This window comes from Trichosurus vulpecula, chromosome 4, assembly GCF_011100635.1.
Source record: "Trichosurus vulpecula isolate mTriVul1 chromosome 4, mTriVul1.pri, whole genome shotgun sequence".
Taxonomy (NCBI): Eukaryota; Metazoa; Chordata; class Mammalia; order Diprotodontia; family Phalangeridae; genus Trichosurus; species Trichosurus vulpecula.
This window is the reverse complement of record NC_050576.1, coordinates 156,322,525-156,340,787: the sequence shown is the minus strand read 5'-3', so window position 1 is coordinate 156,340,787 and position 18,263 is coordinate 156,322,525. Positions and strand designations below refer to the sequence as shown.

The 18,263-nt window shown below is 42.3% G+C and overlaps 1 protein-coding gene across 3 annotated transcripts in view; it reads left to right on the top strand.

Moving 5' to 3' along the window:
• LOC118849162 (sodium/potassium-transporting ATPase subunit alpha-2-like) overlaps positions 1-18,263 on the top strand; it is a 68,145-nt gene that overhangs the window by 37,255 nt on the left and 12,627 nt on the right. For all 3 annotated transcript variants that reach the window (XM_036758242.1, XM_036758243.1, XM_036758241.1), the window contains exons 12-21: positions 3,300-3,489; positions 3,692-3,864; positions 12,242-12,378; positions 12,897-13,047; positions 13,637-13,805; positions 14,396-14,550; positions 14,690-14,813; positions 16,208-16,353; positions 17,457-17,587; positions 17,812-17,913. In XM_036758242.1, the coding sequence (XP_036614137.1) occupies positions 3,300-3,489; positions 3,692-3,864; positions 12,242-12,378; positions 12,897-13,047; positions 13,637-13,805; positions 14,396-14,550; positions 14,690-14,813; positions 16,208-16,353; positions 17,457-17,587; positions 17,812-17,913 (1,478 nt within the window). The remainder of the gene's footprint in view (positions 1-3,299; positions 3,490-3,691; positions 3,865-12,241; positions 12,379-12,896; positions 13,048-13,636; positions 13,806-14,395; positions 14,551-14,689; positions 14,814-16,207; positions 16,354-17,456; positions 17,588-17,811; positions 17,914-18,263) is intronic.

The window sequence follows — 18,263 nt, the reverse complement described above, 5'->3', positions numbered from 1 at the left end:
AAATGACCAGGAGTTTAGTTAGAATGTGATCTTCTTGATCACAAGGACTGTTTCAGTTTTGTCTATATATCCCATCTTACATAGTCCACTGCATACAGTGGGTGTTGAATACATGTCTGTTGACTTGAAAGCTCTAATGTTTGGAATTCTGGGAAGTGCACTAAACACAGAGAAGTAGCAGCACAGTGGAGTGGAAAGAGACATGTATATGCAGTCAGAGGACTCGGGTTCGAGTAGTAGTTCCATTACTAGCACACTTCATAGTGAGAAGTCCAAGTAGAACCTCAGAGACGAGGATATCCTGGCCACAAGGACTATGAGTACCTGAAAGAAAGGAATAAGAAATATACTATTAAAGGAAGCTACAAGTAGGGAGGAAAGAATGACAAGGAGAACTAATAGCTCAGAACAAATGGCAGTAAACCATACATGAGAATTCAACACCCTGAAAATTAGAGTGGGCCAAAGAGAAAGCAACAATTCCAAGTGGCAATAAGAAAAAAACAAAACAAAATCAAAAGAGTGGCATTTGACCAACTGGAAGGGACTATAAGATGATGAAGTATTTGTATTTTAACAGGTCATTGAGTTAAACTTGTAGTTTGTTTTTTTCATGGATGATCTTGTTTTTACTCTAAATTTTTAATATTTTGTTTTTCCCCAATTACATGTAAAAATAATTTTTAATATTTGTCTTTTAAAATTTTTGAGTTTCAAATTCTCTCCCTCCTTCCCTTCTCTTCCTCTCCCCACTGAGAAAGCAAGCAATTTGATATAGGTATTACATAGATATGTAGATTTTTATGAAAGATCAGGAGTTAAGCAAGGATATCTATTATCACCATTATTGGTTAATGTGAGAAATGCTAGCTATATAATAAGACAAGAAAAAGAAATCAAGGGAATAAACATAGGAAAAGAAGAAACAAAATTGCCACTTTTAAAAGATGATGTGATGGTTTATCCATAGAACAAAAAAAAGAGCAAATTAAAAATTAATTAGAACAATGAATAGCCTTGAAAAATTGCAGGATATAAAATAAACCCACTTAAATAATCAGCATTTTAGTATACTACCAACAAACTCAGGAAGAAGAGAAAGAAAAAGAAACTCCATTCGAAATAACAACAGAATGGATAAAATATTTTGGGGTCTATCTATCAAGACACATGCAAGAACTATAAGAAAGCAATTTAAAATTCTCTTTAGAGAAATAAAGACAGGACTAAAAAAGTGGGAAAATATCAGTTGTTCCTGATTGGCCATGTCAACATAAAAGTAACAATGCTACCTAAATCAATTTTTTTTCAGTGCTATACCAATCAAACCACCAAAGGATTACTTCAAGAGCAAGAAAAAAAGATAGAAAGAAATTAATCTGGAATAACAAAAGGCCAAGAATCTTAAAGGAAATAATTTTTTAATAGAAAGAAAGGGGGCCTGGATCTCAAATTATACTACAAAGTCATAATGATGAAAATAATTTGATACTGACTACAAAATAGTGAAGTCATTACTGGAACAGATTAGGCATCAGATGCTATGCAGGAAGGGAACCTAGGAAGCACGGTGGCTAGTAGTCCAGGCCAAGAATCAGGAAGGACTCCCTCTAGGTCCTGAGTTCAAATGTGACCTCGGACACTAGCTGCGTGGCCCTGGCCAAGTCACTTAACTCTGTTTGCCTCCGTTTCCTCATCTGTAAAATGAGCTGGAGAAGGAAATGGCAAAACCACTCCAGTATCTTTGCCAAGAAAACCCCAAATGGAGTCACAAAATGTCAAAACTGAAAATGACCAAACAACAACTATACAGAAGTAAATGAACATACTGTAGTTACATAGTGTTTCACAAACTCATCTACCCTAACTATTGGTGTGAGAACTCACTATGTTACAAAAACTACCAGGAAAACCTATAATCATCCTGGCAGAAGTCAGGCATAAGCTGACGTCTCATACCATACACCGAGATAAGTGCCAAATGGATTTGTGATTTCAACATAAAATGTGATAAACATTTTAACTGTGTGATAAACATGATAAACAATTTAAAAGCACGAGGAAGAAATTACCTTCCACAGCTATGAAAAGGAAGAACTCATGATAAGTGGACAGTTTTGATTATATAAAATTAAAACATTTTGCCTCAACAAAACCAATGTGCTTAAAATTGGGGAGAAAACAGACGAATGAGGGGACAATCTCTTCAGTACTTTTCTCGGTTAAAGGTCTCATCTGCAAGATATATAAGAAACTGATTCAAATTTATAAGAACAAATGTCACTCCCTAATAAATAAATGGTCAAAGGATATGAATTGGCAGTTTTCAGTGGAAGGCCCAATGCTCTATCCACTGAGTGGATATCCACTGAGCTGGCCAGACTCTGCTTTATTTATCTTTGAATAATAATAGCTTATTTTTCTATAGCATTATTAAAATTATAAAGCACTTTTCTCTTAGCCATGTAAAGTGGATAGTACAGGTATTAATCCTATTTTTTGTTGTTCATTTGTTTTTTCTGGCCATGTCCAACTCTTTGTGACCCCATCTGGGGTTTTCTTGCCAAAGATACTAGAGTGGTTTTGCCATTTCCTTCTCCAGATTATTTTACAGATGAGGAAACTGAGGCAAACAGGGGATTAAGTGACTTTCCCAGGGTCACACAGCTAGTAAGTGTCTGAGGCCAGATTTGAACTCAGAAAGATGAGTCTTCCTGACTCCAGACTGGACACTGAGCACTATGGTGCCGCCTAGCCGCCCAATATCCCTGTTTTGCAATTGGAAAGTTGAGACTCAGAGACTCAGAGTCTGGCCCAGGGTCACAAGGCAAACCACAGATCTCTCGGCTACAAGCCCAGCATCCTTTCCCCCATACCTTGCTGCCTATCTCCTCTTTCCTGCTCCCGGCCTGAGTATGCTCCACCAACAAATTACTGTACACAAAGTAGGGAACAAAAACCATAGTCACATTGATATGAATTGAATTCAAAGGAGGTGAGCGCCTACTTTGCTTTATTTGTGCATATTTGGAGTCAGAGGACCTGTATTTGAATGCCAGAATTCAGGGGACCATGGCCAAACCATCATTCTTCCCTGAGCTTCAGCTTTCCCATCTCTCTGTCATCGATCATGAAGCTCTTTAAGGTCTCTTTCTGTTCTGAAGCCCATGAGTATTGGCCGAGCCTTGAGTAGAATTTGGAAGGACGGAGTAGTCTGGGAGAAAAAGAAGAGATAAGGGCATCTCTCCTCTTCAGCCCTGTATCTTCCTTCCCTGACACTGTCTCTCCTCTCTCCCTAGGTATCGGTCCACATTCGGGATGAGAGCTCCATGAAATATTTGCTGGTGATGAAAGGGGCTCCAGAACGGATCCTAAACTGTTGCTCCACTATCCTAATAAATGGAACAGAATATCCGTTGGACGAGGACTCTCAAAAGGACTTCCAAGATGCCTACTTGGAACTGGGAGGGCTAGGGGAGCGTGTGCTGGGTGAGAGAAGCTGGGGAAAGTGAACTAGAAGAGGGGAAAAGATGTGGAGGAGTGGGGCCCTGAAGACGGTGGGGAAGACCCTAAAAGCTAAGGAAGAATGCTGGGCACAGGGGATTGGGAAAGGTTATAGGATGCCAAGGTATGAGAATGTAGAAGAGGGGGTATCTGAATTAACTTTGCTCCTTCCTTTTTTCTCCTCCAGGATTCTGCTATTTGGACCTCCCTGAGCCATATACTGGAGACTTTCAGTTCGATTCAGACAATGTCAACTTCCCTCTAACGGAACTCTGCTTTGTGGGGCTCATATCCATGTATGACCCACCCAGGGCTGCTGTACCTGATGCTGTAGGCAAGTGCCGCAGTGCAGGCATCAAGGTAGGATTACCTGGGCTTTGAGCCTCCTTGCCACCATCACCACCTGCCCTAGGGATTTTCCCAGTGATTTGTTCCTCTATGGGCATGCCCTTGTCAGGCAAGCAAGCTTCCTGTAGTTAAGACCCTATCCTGTTCCTGGGCAAAGACCGGGGAAGACTGAGACAACACTCCATCCTCAAGAAGCCGTATCTCAGAGTAGGAGTTAGAGATAGGACATACGCATTGTAGTGAAGATATAAAACATACCAAAACCTTAAAAAAAATACCAAGACACTCAGATGTCTGATATCCACCAACAGTGTCTCTAGCCCAATCCATCATCACCTACAATCCTTGGTAAGTCTGGTAGGAGAAAAATAGAATCATGAAAATCATAGAATTGCAGAGTTGGAAGGGTCTTCAAAGGTGATCTAAATGAACTCCTAAATAAATCATGAATCCAGGTTATAGCCTCCTCAAAAAAGTAGTTATCCTACCTCTGCTTAAAGACCTCTGGGAATGGGGAGTGTCGTTTCCGTGACCTTAATCATACCCTGTCTTTCTTACATCTTCAACATCTTTCTTTTTGCTAGAGCTTTGCTACCTGTAAACAAAGCCAGGTCTCTCTTACCCTAAAAAATGAAAAATAAACTTCCCTGGATCCTGCCACCTCCCCAAGATAGCGTGTTCCCTCTCCTTTCCTTCCCTTCCAAGCTTCTAAATCGAGTAGTGTACGTTTCCTTTCTTTACTTCTCTGTGCACTCTCAACTCTTCGCAGTGAGACTCCATCTCTACTAATCTCCTGAAAGTGCTGTCTCCAGAGGTGCTAACAATTGAGTTCAAATAACCACATGCTATGGCCTCTTTTAGTCCTCATCCTCTTTCATTATACAGGGAGAAAAACTCCAGATTTGGATAACTCCAGCCTTTGTCATTTACTAACTGAGTGACCATGGGCAAGTCACTTAACCTATCTGAGCTTCATTTGCCTCACTTCTAAAATGGTAATGATAATACCTGTGGTACCTACCACAATATCCGAGGTTTAGGTGAGATGTGGAGTATTTTGTCAACCTCGTTGTTAGTTCAATCGTTTCAGTTGTGTCTGACTCTTCATGACTCCATTTGGGGTTTTCTTGGCAAAGATACTGGAGAGGTCTGCCATATGCTTCTTTGGCTCATTTGACAGATGAGAAAACTGAGGCAAACAGGATTAAATGACTTGCCCAGGGTCGCACAGCTAGTAAGTGCCTGAGGCCGAATTTGAACTCAAGTCTTCTCGACTCCAGCCCCAGTGCTCTATCCACTGCACCACCTAGCTGCCCCTTGTCAACCTTAAGGTCACATAAAATGGCAGTGGATTTTTGTTGACCTCTCTGTAGCATTAGATACAACTGACCATTTTCTCCTTCTTAATACTCTTCTTCCGCTGACATCCTCTCCAATCAATCCATAAATCAACTAACCGATACAAGTTCAGAAGGCTCTACCCCAGGCCAGGCACAAATAGTCCGTTAAAAGATTTGGGATGGAGATGTCTCTGGATTTGCACAGCTCATGTTTCCTTTGTGCCACTGCGATTCTGCTCTGCTCATGGAATGCAGCACCTTCTCTGATCCTGGTGTGAGAGTTAAGAGGAGAAGAAGGCAAGGATCTAGCTTTAGAGGATACCCACAAGTAGAAAAAAGTGAAATAAATCATGAACCAGCAAAGGAGACAAAAGGTCGCAAGTGGGAGAACTAAGACAGCAACCCAGTGAAAACCCAGGAGAAGGTGGTCAACAGTGCCAAATGTTGTAGAGGAGTCAAGAAGGATAAAGACTAAGAAAAAAGCCATTAGATTTGGCAATTAAGAGAGAGTAATGAGGTCAGGGGTCAGATTGCAAAGGAGTCAATGAAAGGAGAAATAAAGGAAATGAGTATGGATAGCTTTTTCTAGGACTTTAAGAAAGGGAGAAGAAACGTAGGACGATAATTTGAGGGGTGGTGGGGTCTAATAAAGGGTCCTTTTTCCAAGATAGGGAAGCCTTGGGCATGTTTGAAGGCAGTAGAGAAGGAACCAATAGAAAGAGAAATGAAGATTGAAGGGAGGATAATTGAGGGGTCAATCTGCTGGAAAAGATGTGAAAGGACTGGATCAAAAGCATACGTAGAGGGATTAGCCTTGGCATGAAAAGGGTCACTTTATTAAAGAATGGAGAAAATGAGGTGTGGGAGATACTATCAATAGGTTCTGAGGTAAAGAAAAGAGGGAAAGATAGAATATGTGACAATTAGCCTCAATCTTCCCAGTAAGGTAAGAGGCAAGGTCCTGGGCTGTTCATAAAGTGGGGAGATGAGAAAGGGTGTGAAACATTTGAGGATAAAAGAAAAAGTTTTGGAACCATCTCTGAAAGGAGTGGGATTACCTTGCTACCATGAGGGTCCAGTCAAGGTTAGATAATGTAAGCTTGTAATGTCCCTAGCCAGCTCAACTGAGTGGCTTCCTCCAGCTATATTCAACTTATGAGATGCTGCATTCATGATTCTTCTCCTGATTCTCTGTCCCTTCCTTCTTTGTGTCTACTATTTCTCCTCATTCTCTCGGCATTCCTTAAACGTGGGCATTCCCCAAAACCTTTTCCTCTGCTCTCTTAACATTCTCTCCCTTAGGCATAGCAGTCACTCCCATGTCATCAGTGATTACCTTCATGCAAGCAGCAGGACTGCCAAGTAAATGTTGCCAACTGTGAGCTCTCGAGTTGAGCTTCAGTGCCATGCTTTGAACTACCAACTGGGCATAGTTGGATGTTCCAACAACCCTTCAAACTCAACCATTTTCAGAGTAAACATTTCTTCAAAAGAACTTTCCCCTTCCCCCACTTTTTCTATTTTGGTTGACAGCAATCTCATTCTCCAATTTACCCTGGCTAGAAAACACTATCATCTTTGACACTTTTTCCTTAAAATCCCCACATCTCATCAACTTCCAAACTGTCACAGCACCTGCCCCTTTTCAGACCCTCATCACCCATCACTAGGGTTTTATTGTAATGGCTCCTAGTGGCTTTCCTTTTCCTTAGACTCTTCTCACTAGAATCTTTCCTTCAGAATACAGCCTGAGTAATACAAGACTTAAAGGATTAGAAGGTAGCTTACCAGTCATCTAGTCCATCTCTTTCCAGGGCATGAACCCTCTACTTATCCAGTCTCTGCTGAAGACTTCCAGTAATGGGAAACTAGCAGCCCGCTAAGGTTGTCAATTCCATTTTTATAGAACCCTAACTTGAGGACACTTTTATTGATGTTGAGCTGAAATCGGTTTCCCTGTAACTCCCACTCACTGCTCCTAATTCTTTTCTCCGACGCATAACAATCCTAATTCCTTCCACACGTGGAAGAACAATTCTGTTCTCTGCATTTGGAGCGCAAATCTTCCAGAAACAAACTTATTAAATAAATTATTCTAAGCATCTCTGCTTAGAGAAAAAAATCCAAAGAGACGAAGGTCTCTGCTGTCTTTGAAAATCTCTCTACCCAAGTCATTTTTGAGTTACAATTTATAGGGTTCAAGAACAAGAACAACATTCTATAATCAAAATCAGACAGAAGGACAAAGTCTAGACAGCAATCCTGAATCACCAGGACTTAACTTTTTGATATATCCTGGAGAACCATTTCCCTAAAACTATTAAATCTCTCTCTACTTCATTGAGGGTCAGGAGTTAACATTTTTGGTGTCATATATCCTTTTGGCAGACTGGTAAAGTCTTTAGGTTTCTCAGAATTAATGTTTTTTAAAAGTATAAAATAAAACACATAGGATTACAAAGGAAACCAATTATATTGAAACACAGCTTCAAAATATTTTTTAAAGTTCACAGATTCCAGCTTAAGAGCCCCTGTTCTAAGAATTCTCCTTTTTTCCTGGTCAAATATGAATTCAAGAGATGTTTCTCTTAATTTTATTAACCAAAGCCATTCTTCCTCTTTAATCAGTTGTCCGGGGGGGGGGGGGTCCTTCTTGATGCTCAGGCTTTTCCATTTAGAAATTGATTAAGCCTCTGATAAGAAGGAAGAAAAAAAAAGACTATTTTCTTCTTTTCCAGGGAAAACTAATTAGCTCTTTTATTCAATTCCAACCAAGGATTTTAAACCAAAACATCAAAAAAATTACAATTTCTTAGTATCTCTGAAACTTAATGGGAATGAGACATATGCATCCACAAATATGATAGCCTTCAGCTATTTAAAGATGGCTATACTTTCCTGCCTAAGTCTCCTCCATTCCAAATATCCCCAGTTCCTTCTGTAGCACATTCTCTGAGAAGCAGTCTCCCAATCTCCATTCATACTGGTAAGTTGAGTTCTCAGAGTTTAGCTGCTGCTTTTCTCCCTTCAGGGTTCTAAGGGTAAACCCAAAAAGCTGGGGGGATGTCTTTCTAGTAGTAATGGTCATCATCCCCTACCCGGTGTGTATCCTCTAATATCATCCACTGGTTAATATCACCCCCCAATACCAATTTGACCAGCTGATCTCACCTCTATATCAATTTACCAGTTGATATCTCCCCAACATTAATTAACCCATAAATGTTACTTAGCTTTGCAAAGGATATTTACTGAGGAGTTATAGCAAGGACAAAAACATTTCCTCCAAACCAGAGATATACTCTCCCTTCTTTCTGCACACTTACTCTGTCCCTGGGAAGAGGGAACTTAAAATGTCTGCCACAAAGCATTTCCCCACACAGATTCACTCCTGGACATGGCAGAGTCAATGGGCAAGTCACTCCTGCTTGTAGAACATGGTGACTCAGCTGCCAGGTCAGTTCATGCTGAGCTGGGTCAAGCATGTCCCCAGGGCTGTCTCTTCCCCGGATTCAAGCGCTGCAGTTACCAGACACATCTTCCTGGTTTGGAGGCCAGCTCTCTATCTGTTATAGAAATCTTAACCACGCCAAGCACAATACTAACACGGTGCCTCTCTTGTTGTTGTCGTTGTGGTTGTGGTTGTGGTTGTTGTTAAGTTATTTCAATCGTGTCTGACTCTTTGCACCCCCCCCTTTGGGGTTTTCATGGCAAAGATACTAGAGTGCTTTGCCATTTCCTTCACCAACTCTTTTTACAGTGGAGGACCTGAGGCCAACAGGGTTAAGTGACTTGCCCAAGATCACACAGCTAGTAAGCATCTGAGGCTAAATTTGAACTCAGGCCTTCCTGATTCCAGGCCTATCCACTGCACTGCCTAGCTGCCCTAGGATGAATTGGAGGGGAGGTAAGAGGCTATTATTGCAGTGAGTCCAGACAAGTGATGATGAAGGCCCGAGCTATAACTGTGACTATATAACAGGAGAGCAAGGAGATGGAAGAAACCACGAGATTTAGCAATAGATTGGATGTGTGGGGTGAGCGAGAGTGAGGACTCAGGAATGATGCTGAGGTTGCAAGCCTAGGTGACTGGAAGGATAGTCACGCCCTCGATAGTAAGATGGAAGCTTGGAAGTGTGGAGAATTCAGGAGGAAAGGTGATGAGCTCTGTTGGACATGTTGAGTTTGAGATACCTGTGCAACACCCAGTTCAATCATTATGAGATAAATGGTGATGCATGACTGTAGCTTGTAAGAGAGACTCAGGGTGGATATACAGATCTGAGAATCACCCACATAAAGATGATAACTGAACTCACTGGAGCTGAAGAGACAGTATATAGAGAAGAGAGACAGTAGCTGGACATTGTGCCTTGAGAGATGCTGTAGCCTGAAGAAACCTCAGAGGCTATCTAGTCCAGTTGCCTCATTTTACAAAAGAGGAAACTGAGGACCAGGACCTAAGTGATATGTTCTACCTCTCAGTTCTACCTCAAGGGGACGGGCTGTCTTGTTTTTGATTTTGCATCCCCAGAACCCAGCATAGAGCCTCACACAGAGAGCAAATGTTTGTTGAGTTGTTAAATTTTGGAAAGTCAAGGCATTGGCCTTTCTGTAGGTCTGTAACCCATCCTGGTTTGCCCAAATTTTCTGAAGATCACTGAAAGTAGCTCAGTAATCCCATTTAACTAAATCTTTCAGTACCTTAGTTTGTAGTTCTGAACCTAGTGACTTGGATTCACAGAAGGCCTCTAAGTTATATGAAATATTACTATGTTTCTTGCTATTTAGTTGTCTTTCAGTTGTATTCAACTCTTCATGACCCCATTTGGGGTTTTCTTGGCAGAGATACTAGAGTAGTTTGCCATTTCCTTCTCCAGTTTATTTTACAGATGAGGAAACTGAAGCAAAACACAGTCAAGTGACTTGCCCAGGGTCACACAGCCAGTAAATATCTGAGGCCAGATTTGAGTTCAAGTCCTCCTGATTCCAGGGCCAGCACTCTATCCACTGTCCCACCTAGCCTTACCACCCTGCTTCCCACCTTTTCAAAGTTATTTGGGGCTTGAGTTCTCTGTGGAATATCATTCTAGCATCCCAGTCAGTCTTAGCAGACAAAACAGAAGCAAGCAAGATCGAGTAATTTTTATTTTTCTCCATCATCTTGTAATCTCTCCCAAGCAAGGGGTCCATCCTTTCCTTACATCATGAAACTTTTGTACCTAACACAACTTTAAAAATTTTTATTAATATTCTTATTCACATAACCTTCATTTCCACATAGATCCCTCTCCCCTTCCCTGAAGAACAAACTTTCCCTTATAACAAAGAATTAATAAGAGAGAAAGAAGCAAAACCAACCAATATATCACCTGAATCTGATAATACATGCTGTGTTCCTCACTATCATCCCTTGCCCTAGAAGGAGGGAGAAAGATGCATTTTCACATCTCTTCTCCCAGGTCACTTTTGCTCATTATAATTACATAGCATTCAGGATTTTGTTGTGGTCATTGTTCTACTGACATTAATCCAGTCATTATGAATGCTGTTTTCCTTATATTGTATAAGTTCATATGACTCTTCCCAAGCTTTTCTTTTGTTATTCCTATTAATAATTTCTTAAACTGCACTTCTATTTCATTACCTTTATATAATATGGTTTGTTCAGTGATTCCCTAATCATTGGCTATTTACTTGGTTTCCAGTTCTTTGCTACCACAGAAAGTACCACTAACTTTATGTTTAATCTCCCTGAGATATATGCCTAACAAGAGATATCTGAGTCAAATGGTAAAGACATTTGAGTCACTTTTATAGCATACTTCCAAATTGCTTTCCGGAATGGTCGAATCAATTCACAGCTTGACCAAGTGTCTCAGTGAGCTGACTTTTCCACTACCCCTCCAGCATTATTTCTATCTTTTGTCATCTTTGCTAAGTTGCTGAGTAAAACCTCCGAGTTGCTTTGATTTTATTCCTCTTATCATTTAGTGGTTTGGACCAATCTTTTATATGGTTCTTAATAGCTTGCCATTTTTTGAAAAGAATTTATTCGTAACCTTTTACTACTTTTCTACTGAGGAATGGCTCTGGGTCTCATGTATTTGCCCACCAACTTTTTAAAAGCTCCTTTTTTGTATTTGGTGCTTACAATCATCAATATTTAGCAAATTCCTTATGTAGAATTTATGGAAGGATATGGACCAGAATTTCATAGGATGAGGAGGCACGGCTAGCTTGTGATCTACACTCACAATTATGAGATCTTGAATACACTGAATTATCAAAGTAAAGTAGGTTATAAACCCTAGCAGAACTGAATGAGCACCAAATTTGAATTCCATCTCCAAGACTCATTAGCTTTGGGACAATAAGCAAAGCACATAACCTCTCTGAAGCTTCAGTTTTATCTATAAAGTGGAGAAAATAGAAGTGTTACTGTAAGGAAAGTACTTTGTTAAATTTGTCATACAATATGAAATATTCTTATTATTACTGATTTCTAACCTTCCTGACACCATTTTCATAGGACTTAAAGAATAAGTTCAGTCTGAGTCACTCTAGGTTAATACCAGGCAGTCCTATGGCCCGAACCTGAAGCATGAGCCCATTGGAAAGGGTCCTAAGCCTTTAAACGGGCCTGAGACTGACCTGACAACCTCAGCAGCCTTGGCAGTAGAAATGGCCAGGCCTCAGGACTAGCCTTGACTCATGGACTCAGACCTGAACTAGATTAAACTATGTAGTGAACCCAATTAGAACTGTCCGTTAGAGGACACAAATCTCATCTGTATGGATCTAATTATAAGATATGTTCATGTTCTGGAAAAATTATGCCCCCAGGCTAACCTGGTTCTTGTCTTTTTATAGCACTGCCCAATCCTATTGGTGTTAGCCAAGGTAGAGCTCATCTCAGGCAACCCCATTATTTTATACCTTAACTGGAGATGAGCTCTCTAACCCCAATTCAGAAAAGACAAGGCCCTGTATGCCTTGAAGAGAGAGAGGGCAAGAGGCAGCTCTGACAATGATCTTCCACCTCCCAGGTGATCATGGTAACTGGGGATCACCCTATCACTGCCAAGGCCATTGCCAAAGGTGTCGGAATAATCTCTGAGAACAGTGAGACTGTGGAGGATATTGCTGCCCGGCTACATATCTCTGTCAGCCAGGTGGAGCCCAGGTGAGGCCCCCAGACTCCCCAGTTCATGTCCTTCATCCTTTACTCTCTCCCAGAAGTTCCCACTACCCTGATCTCTTGGGAGGCACCTAACGGATAAGATTTACCAACTTTATACATGTTAACATCATACAATAGGGAAATGCCTCCATATTCAAGGAGAAGGAGAAGAAGGATAGAAGAGTAAGAAACTGGATTAGGAAAGGTCATTAGTGTGAAGGGAACCTATGAGAATCCTGGATAGGGAAAGTGAGGAAAGGGAATGAGAAGACCTAAGGACTATAAAACCAAGTGTGAAGACTTACAGACTATAAAATAAGGGGGGGTGACTTCAAAAAGTCTCTTCCAGTTCTTAATTCTACAATCCTGTGATTACACATAAGTATAATATGTTTAGGGACATCCAGGAGGTTGATTGGAGAGAAATAAAGAGCTACTAGAGTCTGCTAGGAAAATCCTGCTTGGGAACTCCAGGACCTCCAGCCCCCAGAACTCACCTTAGGGGTATCCCTTCCCTCCAGGAATGCAAAAGCCTGTGTGATTCATGGCTCACAGCTAAAGGACATGTCACCAGAGCAGCTAGACACTGTCCTCAAAGAACACACCGAGATTGTCTTTGCCCGAACTTCGCCTCAGCAAAAACTCATCATTGTGGAAGGATGTCAAAGACAGGTGCAGAGAGAAAAGGAAGCGGGCTTTTCAGAGACAGATGGGAGTAGAACAGAACATCTCTGGTCATAATGTCACTTTAAAGGTCATGGAATGACTGTAGTGGGACGTTACATGACCTAGGTTCTGGTACTAGTTTTGCCACTAACTGGCTGGGTGACTGTGAGTAAATCATTATCCCTCTCTGGATCTCACCTATAAGATGAGGGGGGGGGGGTAGTATGGGATAATCTCTCGGGTCCTTTCCAGACATTCTGTCATTCTAGATTTGAGGTGGGTACACAGAGGAGCTGATGCAGCGGCTTTGAACCTAGCTCCCTCATTCTTATGTCCATGAAAGCTAATATGGTTCCAACTAAGTTCAAGGCTGAGAACAAGAGTGAACTTGACCAGAGGACCCTGAAATGGGTTCATTTTGGGGAAAGGGCTGAGTTGTGGGAGACTCCAATCCAGCAAGGGAGATAAAGACCAAATCCTACCCTACAACAGCACAAAGGGAGCCCTGTAATCATCATGGTCTCTGTGGGCTAGTCCAGGTCTTGGACACGGAATTAGCTCAGAGCCTTTGTTTATACCTCTGACTCCCATGCAGGGGGCCATTGTGGCAGTGACTGGTGACGGGGTGAATGATTCTCCTGCACTAAAAAAGGCTGACATCGGCATTGCCATGGGGATCACTGGCTCTGATGTTTCCAAGCAAGCAGCTGACATGATCCTTCTGGATGACAATTTTGCCTCCATTGTCACTGGTGTGGAGGAAGGTGAGGGATAGAAATGGGGTCATTGGACCTATGACTTACCTTTTTCATTTCAGTGGGGCTGAGATGTCAAAAATTATCTCTGTCACCCCACTTCTCCATTGCCTTCTAGCAGTCTCCACAGTCAACCTCCACCCCTAGTCTGATAGATTTATAGTGAGGCTAATATGGCAACTTAGATCCGTCTGGTACTCCCTCTGGGATTCTCCTCCCAATAGCATGAAGGACCAGACTGATCTCCTGGAGCTAATGTTATGGCCCTTTCATAACTGAATTCAAGTTAGTATAGGACTTGTCCACAGACTTACAGCACCCCACAAAAGATCGAGAAACCTCAAACCCAGTGCAATATTTAAGTAATGGATTCCTGAAGGATCATGACACACCAAGGCCTAGTGGATCCTGAGCCCCAAGGTTTATCTGCCTGAACCAAAGTGAATACCCCCATTCCCTGGAAAACCTTGTTGGGCATTGGGTGAGAACTCAAGAATTCCACCTAGCAGTTTCCATGGCTTTTTCCCCCAAACCCCTTCTTCTTCCTGCCTAGCCTTCTCCTATATAATCTTCCTGATACCCCAGGTACATTCCCACAGGCCGACTCATCTTTGACAATCTGAAGAAGTCCATCGCCTATACCCTGACCAGCAATATTCCTGAGATAAGCCCTTTCTTGTGCTTCATCATCTTCAATATACCCCTGCCTCTGGGCACTATCACCATTCTCTGCATTGACCTGGGTACTGACATGGTGAGGATCCAGCTGGAACCAAGGGAAGGGTACCTTCAATCAGAAGGGATGGGATACGGGGAACATCCGTAGAGAGGGAAAGGGGCAAAGCTTAGGTAATTTGAGTTTCCTTCTGAGCCTAATGTCACCTCTCCCCCAGCTCCCTGCAATCTCCTTGGCCTACGAGGCAGCAGAGAGTGACATAATGAAGCGTATGCCTCGGGACCCCAAGAAGGACAAGCTGGTGAATCGACGACTCATCAGCATTGCCTATGGACAAATTGGTGTGACTCTGGGAGACAAAATGGGGGCAGGTGGTGAATGGGGAAGAGCCAAAGGGAAGGGAGGGAGGAAGGAAAAGAAATACGTATTTATATAGTGCCTACTCTACTATGTGCCCAGCAGTGTGCAAAGCACTCATTACAAATATTCTCTCGTTTGATCCTCACAACAGCCTTGGGAAGTAGATGTAATTAACTATTCCCATTTTATAGACAAGGAAACTAAGGCAAACAGAAGCTAAATGACTTGCCCAGGATCTTGCAGCTGGTTAAATGTCTGAGGCCAGATTTGAATTCAGATCTTCCTGACTCCAGGCCCGGCTCTCTAGCCAAAGTTTTTCTGAGATGTCCAAGTGTGGATATCTGGGGTGGGGGTGTCATATTCCTTTTCAATAAATATAATTATGTGGGTCACTAAGCACTGGTGGTAGAGGGAATTCTGAGCCATGGCCCCTGCTCATGACAGATTTATAATCTAGTTGGAGATATGATCCATGTACACCAACAAGGTAAACAACAACATAAGTCAGTATGTGGTAAAAGCTCCATGAATGGTGCAAACAATAAATGTCTTGAAAGTGCAAGGAAGAAACCAATCACCCGGGACAGTTGGTTAGGAAGGAAGGAAGAACTTGGACTGTGTGTAGTAGGCAAGGTAGGACCCAGACAAGCTCAGAGGAGAAGAAAGAGCCAGTCCAGGGAGTGGGGCTGGGTTCAGGCAGCAAGCACTTATTAAGCACTTACTGTGTGCAGAGTGCAGAGGCAACAAAGTACATACAGTTCTTGGAGGAACACAAGGGTTTGTGAAGGGGTTACCAATAGGAGAGAAGGTTGGACTAAGATGACAGTCAAATTATGGAAGGTCTTTAATGCCGGTTAAGGAGTTTCAACTTCATCCAATAGGAAATGGGAAGCAATTCCGTTTTACAGTTGGACAGTAGTAGCATTTTAGGAAGAATAGTCTTGGGATAACGTGCATGATGGATTGTGGGTGGGGTGGAAAGACTGAAAGTGGGATAACTATAGGAACTATCTTAATAGTTAAGTTCAAGTTTGAGGTAATGAGGTGGAGGCTCTGGAAATGGAAAGGGGAGACACTGTGCAGAAAGTTTCAGTGGGACTTGATGACTGACTAATAGTGGGAAGATCGGGAGAAACTGAGGCCAATTTCTAGGTAGAAGTTAGGGATGAAATACAGATTGAAGAGTCATTCAAATTGAGGGAATAGCGGATCCTGAAAGAATTGAAGAACCTTCTGAATCTTCCACATTTCCCTGGAGTAAACATCAAAGTGGCTGGCAGCCAGGGTCCCCGATCTCCATGCTTTTTCCTAGTGTTCTCTGTCTTCCTTCCTTTTCTTACCAAGTTCCTTCTCTTTTTCCTCCCATTTACCACAGGGATGATGCAGGCCGCAGCTGGCTTCTTTGTTTACTTTGTGATCCTAGCAGAGAATGGTTTCTGGCCCTCATTTCTGCCGGGCATCAGGATTCATTGGGATGATTTTTCATTGAATGACCTGGAAGATTGTTATGGACAGCAGTGGGTGAGTGAACTGGGAGCAATGATGGAGAGGAGTAAGGAGAGTCCTAATGACAGGAAGGAGTGGGAGAATAAGGGCATTGAGACTGGTAGGAACAACTTCTTGTCTCCATTGCCTCCCAGTCAGCTGACCTCAACCCCAAGTACATTTCTGTGTTATTCTTCTATTGTTTCCAGTGAACTCTTCTATGCCAATGCCCACTGTTTGTTCTCTGCTCTAGTTCTTTTATCTGTCCCCTTGCGTGTAGGAGGTCCTGTCTCTCTCCCCTTTGTCACTGGAGGTTCTCTCTTCTGGCTCTTCCCCCTTAGCTTCCAGCCAAGACTCCAGTGACCAGTACTAGAACCCTCTCATCTCCTTGTGCTTCCTTCCTTTGAAATCCATCTGCTTCTTCTCCTGGCATCAGATACCACAAGATAAAAATTCCATAGCAATATGTCTAGCCTCTCAGGATCCCAACCTTCTCATCCCCAATCCTTAGTTTCTCAGAATCTAAGGGATGCCTCTCCGTAGGGGCCACCCATCAACTGAATCTCAGTAGAATTAGAGCAGAGTTACCATCCTGTTCTGTATGTATGGGAGATATGCACACACACATACACACACACACACACACACACACACAAGTTTTTTTAATGCATGTACATATTTGCATGTCTAAGCACTTCACTTTTACTCTATATGCCAGGGATCCTCTTATTAATTTGAAGTATAAACATCCTCCTCTTCCTCCTCAAAGAGCTACATGACACATAATTATTTTATAAATTAAAGGGAAATAGTTAATTTTATTTAAGGAATTTTTTAGCAAACCACCTTCCCCCCACTTCAGATAATTAGAGATACCTTGTGAAGTCCTAAAACTAGAATTAGGAATCCTGTACCATCCTTCTGTAATCCTTGTGTAGCTAAGTATAGAGCTGCTCACCTTTAGAGTATCCTAGAGGTTATTTGTTTAGGTGAGACCAACTTCTTCCTGCCTCCTCTCTAACCCAACCCTGCCCTCTGATGCCACCCTTTCTCAGACTCTATGCCCTCCTCTAGCTAGACTACCCCCTATGGCTTCACTGTCCCTCCTGATCTTGACCTTTGCTGTGCCCTCTTCCCAGACCTATGAGCAACGGAAGGTGGTAGAGTTCACATGCCAAACAGCCTTCTTCATCAGCATTGTAGAGGTGCAATGGGCTGACCTCATCATCTGCAAGACCCGCCGAAACTCTATCTTCCACCAGGGCATGAAGTGAGCTTCCCACTATACAAGCATTCCAAGCCTCCATAGCCCTCAATCAAGAGAGTTAGCCCCTGGGCCACACACAGAAGGGGCACCTCTCAGTATGTTCTCGGTCTACCCCACCTAGACAACCTAACTCTGAATTTCCCCTCTCATACTTCTTGGGAGTCCTAACCTTCTTGCCCACTATCCTCTCCATTCCTACATCACATGCCTGCACCTTTCCTTCCTAGGAACAAGGTCTTGATCCTTGGGCTATTTGAAGAGACACTTTTGGCAGCCTTTCTGTCCTATTGCCCAGGCATGGATGTTGCCCTTCGCATGTACCCACTCAAGTGAGTATTGAGGGCAGGGTGGAAGGGCAACTGTCTAAGACTCTTAAGTTACAGAGGAGATACCAACCTATGTGGATAGAAAAACATTCCTTCCCTGGGAGTTCCCTAAACCAGTGAAATCACAGATTCAGTGCCTATCTCTGTCCATACTATGTGTCAGGTACTATTCTAAGCAATGGGGATTAAAAAAAACATAACCATAAAACAATCTTTGCCCTCAAGCAGGACATCAGATTCTATCTGGGAAACAACATGTATACATATCAGTATATACAAAGTCAATATAAGGCAATTTTGGCATGGGAGAACACGGACCCAAAAAACATGTGCTCTCATATAGCCTATGATCA